General features: G+C 43.5%; 1 protein-coding gene across 1 annotated transcript in view; it reads left to right on the forward strand.

Moving 5' to 3' along the window:
* Positions 1-5,749, forward strand: part of LOC139053565 (thimet oligopeptidase-like) — a 41,538-nt gene extending 35,789 nt beyond the window's left edge. Inside the window, exons 14-16 of the mRNA XM_070530495.1 lie at positions 271-402; positions 3,853-3,969; positions 5,379-5,749. Of these exons, the coding sequence (XP_070386596.1) occupies positions 271-402; positions 3,853-3,969; positions 5,379-5,468 (339 nt within the window). The 3' untranslated portion in view covers positions 5,469-5,749. The remainder of the gene's footprint in view (positions 1-270; positions 403-3,852; positions 3,970-5,378) is intronic.
* The last annotated feature ends 251 nt before the right edge of the window (positions 5,750-6,000 follow it).

Raw genomic sequence — 6,000 nt, forward strand, 5'->3', positions numbered from 1 at the left:
AGCCCCCTTCTTATGCTTCTTTCTGTCAAAATATAGCGCCTGGCGGTTACATAAATTGATATTGCGGCTAAAATATTGATCCATGACGCGGGAAACTTGGTCAGAACATACGGCAGTGTTTGTATATTATGAAAATACCACTGTTAAGAAACCCATATTCTCGTGATTTTTTAGTATCTAAGACCCGTGTCCCCCTGTGCTTAATAGTGAATGAACCCTGAGCTGTTTGCCTAACCGTGAGATTTCTGGATGTCTTTTTTTCTGTCCCAGGCAGAAACGGCCAAGCTGTTTGGAGAAATCCAGGACAAGCTGCTCGGCTACAAGCCACAGGATGGGACCAACTTTGCTGGCAACTTCGTTCACTTGATGAACGGCTATGACTCTCGCTACTACGGCTACTTGGTGCGTACAAGTGGGCCATTTCATTTTACAGCAGTAATTGCGGAGAGCGCATCAACCAAGTTTTTCAATGTCTTGCAAATTTCATCAAGTACATCATACATCATAAATTGGCTGTTCTCGGGATACTTTCAGGGTCACTTCTTCATACTTGAGCATAGGGATCCATCATTCGATGTCAAAATATATGTTTGCATTCAATGATAGATTTCTTTTGAGTCCTCCATCCTGCAATGAGGAGTAGATGAGAGTAATTAAATCCGAGAAAATTAGATATTAGTTACAATGTGCCAATGCTGTGATGTCTGCTTATGGTCTGTTGCTTAGCACAAGTCCACCATTTAGATTCCCCAACCCTGTCAGCACATCTTGATAGGGACGAAACGATGAACAAGTGCATAGACTTGTGCAGTTAGCTCATAACCGATGTTTGCAGTAAAGCCAGCACCAAAAATTCAGATGAGGGCAAAGTGCAAAAGTGTTCCTGGAATTAGGTGCTCATTGAAAAACTCCTGTTTGTCAAAACTAATCTGGAGGACTCTTACAGCAGCATCCCTCAAGCTCTGTGTTGCTATGGTGATTTAAGGGTCCCCCGCCATGTCTGTCCATAATAAACAGACAAGCACAGCACATTATGCGCTATTGACGATTGTGTCAATAGCGCACAATTGTGACGATTGTGTGATTGTGGCACTGCAAAGTATTACAGTGCTGCACGCCAAAGAAGCAGTTGAATTTTCAGACCAGACGCCAGGTGTCCTCCCCTCAAAAAAGTGTCACTCTAAACCAGAGAGTCAAGGTAACATGCACAAGTGCCGTGATGTAAAGCACAGTCCTAGCAATGTCGCTCTCCACAACAGGTTTCGGTACATTGTTTGATAGGGAACGTGCAACAACATCACTTGTGCACACACCGCCATCGGAAATGCACTGTGCAGCAAATAGGAAGGGGGGGGGAAAGAGGAGGTAGGGCTTTTCACATGAACCTGATGCGGTCCCTCAGCTCTGGTATGGGAAACGGCGGGGAAGGAACGTCGCATGCGCAGGCTAAAGCCCCTAAATGAAATAAAGGTAGCACCGTCTCCTCCCTCTTCCTCCTGCACGGGCATTCTCTCTCTCTTCTGTCCACCGTGGCTCCCCCGTACGCAGTGCTGAACTAGCAGACGCTCTATGAATCAACCGCAGTCACTACGTATCGCTCGCGCTTTTGAGGTCGTGTTTTGATTGGAATTTTTTTTACATTATATTATGACTCGCAATCGAAACATCAAGAAAGGGCATCCGAGTGTGGTTGCGCTTAGTTGGCTCTGCTATTAGTGCGAGACACTCACGCATGCTGCATGCGACCTCGACGTTGGTTGATTTACCGCCGTCGCTATCACGCTTCAGCAGCTTCATTCCCTTGTTGGCCAGTGGCCAACGCGCACAGTGAGCCTTTAAAATTAAGACTAGGCTGTGAGAGCAAATGATTGACTAGCAGCAGGTGCACAGTTGCCTTAGAGTTTTCACTAGCTGGGGGGTGAGTTACTGATCAATCGGCGGAAGCGGTCCATCGATAATGAGACACAAGTTGCTTTGCTCGCTTGTAGGGTACCTTACATAAATCCACACATTTTCTTTTTCTTTTTGTGAACTTGAGAAGCGTGGCAGCAGTCATCTAACAGGTGTGTGCAAGGCTGCTACTGTGGATCATATCGCCGCTTGTGTATGTTGCGTGCGGGTGCGAGAAATTCTGCGCTGCGTATTTTGCACACTATCTTGTCAAAATTCATGCAGAGTAAAAACGAGGAGTTAACCTCCAAGTTTGCCCTGGCCACTGACAAAGCGGACAATAGCAACAGATACTTTGATCTCTGCGGAGCACCAAATTGAGTTTCTCTTGAAGGAGCGAAGTCGCCCCAATAAGTTCATCTTTCTGCAGGTTGGCGCCCCTTGTTTTACCTATGTACCATCACTGCTTCAAAACGTATCGGGATACACTCAAAGGTGCTGTTTGCATACATTTAGGTGAAACAAAGACAGTGCCATGGAATATATGACTGAGTTGACAAAAAGCATGAGTGTTTGGAGACAACTTCATTGAAGTTGGGCACGAAAGTTGAACATAAACGCAGCGCAAACATGCGGCACTTAAGGGAGCGAAAAACTAACGAAGCCACTTCCAGCAAGTGGCATCATATGAGATTAGTGACGAGCGTAGAATCACTCGGTTTCCTCACAGATCCAGGACCATTGCATTGGGCTGAACTCAGCTTGGCTGATTCTTTGAAACCACACCTTCCTTTGCGCTCTGTCTCGTTTGGCAGATGGAATCTGGAACAGTCACTTGCCGTCAGGTTCACGTGTGCTGCATCCAAAGGCGCAGCAACACGGCGTCACGAACACGGAATTAAACTGAAAAAGCACAAAGGAGGTGCGAGACAGGTGCCTGCATATACCTCTCGCAATGTTTGGCACTGCGATGTCGGCAGAAGCAAAATACAAAGCAAGAAAAAAGCTTGCGAGAGTATGTGATGGTGTTCGGCTAGTGAGAGGGTATGACAGCAGCATTCTTTAAAAGATCGTGCTACTTTTATTTCATTTAAGAGCTTTAGCGGACACTACTCGAGGCAGAGGGAGAGAGTGTCTCTGTTGGCAGTTGCCCTTGCATCCTGGTGGTATGGCAACAGGTCTTTCAATCTCTTCTGTCTCCAATAATAAACAGATCTGAAAAATTATTTCGTTCAAACAATCGCTAGACTGCATTTTAAAACTACCAGTGAATAATTGAAATTTGCACTGGGGCCCTTTAATAAATGTTTTCAAGGAATTGCTAGTAAATTACCCTTCAGTAGTACCGAAAAGGGTACGCTTTCTGTGAGAAGACGCTTGGTAAGCCACAAAAGCCGTAAAAACGAAAGACGGGTGGCAGTGCCACTTTGAGGTTCCCACAGCAGCTCGCTGTAGTGTCACAAATTTTGATGGCACCTGGTACGGCCTGGTTAATTGTTTATCAGTTAAAGTGGACTACATTTATTCTAAAGGAGATAAGGATTGAACTTGGCTAGCTTCACGAAGTTCCACTGAGCCAACTAAGCCCAAATACAGAAATACGCATTGAAATGTGCTTGGGTTTCAGCGTTAAAGGAATAAAATAATTTATATAACATAGAGCTTTTGTTCTCTTCTGATAATCAACCTATTATCCACCTAAGTTAACAAATATAGAGAATTTTCAAGGAATACTTTGACAGTCTAGACTCATGTGGTGTTTTTCTTTGGTGCCACCTTAAACCAGATTGAATGGATGGATGAATGAATGAAGGAATCAATGAATGAATCAATCACTCAGTCAGTCAGTTTTGATGTCAGTGGCCCTCTTTCAACATTTGCTTTATCCCCTGTGTTTGTCTTGTTCTTTGCCCCTTCATTCGATGCTCATTGACGTCAACCGCTGGTTCACCATTCCAACAGTGGAGTGAAGTGTACAGCATGGACCTGTTTGAAACACGCTTCAAGAAGGAGGGCATCCTGAACCCCAAGACCGGCATGGACTATCGGAGGCAGATTCTTGAGGCTGGCTCGACGAAGGTGAGGGGTCAACTGCCAATCGTAGCAGCTATAGCTGCCATTAGTCATTGGAAAGACCAGCTTCTTTGGAATACTAGTTCTTGGATTTGCTTCCTCAAGGAACGGGAAGTTTCCCAAATTGTATTTCATTAGGCTTTACTTTCTCGAATTCCTTAACTATTGAAATGCTTAGGGGAAGAATTACTGCACGAAAAACTTTTCCTTTATTGCTTTCTTTTCTGTCACTGGTTAAGGTGAACCTGCGTTTAAAAATGTTTGAAAGCAAAATAAGGAAAATGCAGATCGCCAAAATTAGACTAGTCGGCAAGCTTTAGGAAGAGAAAGTTGGAAGCCGACATGTTTGTTGCGTTCAGTTATGGACAAAAATATGTTGCACTAAGAGCTGAGTAAACATGTTCAAGAAAAAATTTGAAGCATTTTATATAAAGTATGCAAAAAATTTTGTGTAATATTTAACCCATTAAAGACTGATTTTTTCCTGCATTTCTAAAAAACTTCCGTTCACAGATAGACATATCCTGCCATATAGTTTGTATAAAGCAAGTCTCAATCTTCTAAACACAAATTCTGCAACTGAGCCATCTACTTCTTTCATGATGAATGGAAATCCATAGTGTGGAAAATGGGACCATGTGGTTACGTGCAGACATAATGGGCTAATCCCAAACTATCCACAATTGCGGTACGTTCATAGGCCCGGTGTTGCTTTGTTATACTAAATGTAAAAGAGCAACACAGTTTGTACTTATTCAATCAAATGTCGAGAAATGGCTCTTAACCTTTAGGTATTTCTATCTTGCTGATGTTTTTGTGCAGTCTGCAATACTGTCAGAGTGCTGGTGTCTACCTAGGTGCTTGTGCTGTTACGTGGAGAACAGAGATTATTCTATTCTGAGGTTTACTCTATTCTAATACACTTCTTTCACTAAAATTCACAAGATATGATGTGCACGTTAGAATCTAGCATGAAACCAAAACTGCAATAAATCATGTCCCTATCCCTCCCCCCCCCCCTTTCCCCAAGCTTGAATCACATCTTCTAACCTCCAACAGCAACAATGAGTGATCTCCTGTGGCTATACTTAAAGTACAATTCGCCATTTCGCTTTCTAACCATGAAAATCCGGTAAGGAAACAACCCAGAGTTCAATTTTCAAATTTGTCGTTGTTGTTGTATTTGTTGCTGCGCAGTTTAATTGTGGACATTGCATTTTATATTCCTGACCATGAAAAATATCGTGTGCATTAGAATTGAGGCTGGCATTATATTTCAGTAAATACAGTGACTGTGAAATTGTTTCAAAACTGCCAAAAATAGGATAGAACGTGAGCAGACAATGCGAGTGTCTCGTCTACTTGGACTTCATTACTCTTGGCCAGCCCCTGACTTGTGTTTTTTTGCGATGCAGGATGCTGAAGAGCTCCTGAGGAACTTCCTGGGTCGGGAGCCCAGAATTGATGCCTTCCTTGTGAGCAAGGGTCTGGCGCCTCCAAGCTGATGTCGGATCTAGTTAGCATCTGAGCTTGGTCGGAAACTTGCGTCTTGTGCTGTCCTTTCCTTTTTTTTGCCATGAAGGGTATAAGTGCCGACTGAACCTTCGACCTCGTCAACAGCTTCTGATGGCACTTCAAGAGGAGGAAGCTGAGGTTATTTGTTTCTTCTTATGTGCCATGATGCGAAACGTACGTGTGACCGAGTTGTGACTTAAACTCAAGGGATGCCTCTTTTTTTTCTACTGAGACGTCTGCTCAAATAAAGGGCTTTACGCATTTTCTTATACACATCTTGTGCTGCTTGTGCAGCGTACATTGGACGAGCACTATTTTGAAAAGAATTGCTGAATCTCGCGAGAACGTTCATTGAACCTTTAGGCCTTACGCTCTGAGCCGGATTACTTGAAAAAGGTGGCCATTACTTGCACAAGGTACCGAAGTGAATAATTGGCGAAATAATAAAATTATTGTGAAGACTTGGCATGAAGTAGCTTTATGTTTTATCTGACTGTTGTGTTGAAGTGACCCTATGAGCAC

The sequence above is a fragment of the Dermacentor albipictus genome, unplaced genomic scaffold (genome assembly GCF_038994185.2).
Source record: "Dermacentor albipictus isolate Rhodes 1998 colony unplaced genomic scaffold, USDA_Dalb.pri_finalv2 scaffold_153, whole genome shotgun sequence".
NCBI classification, from domain to species: Eukaryota; Metazoa; Arthropoda; class Arachnida; order Ixodida; family Ixodidae; genus Dermacentor; species Dermacentor albipictus.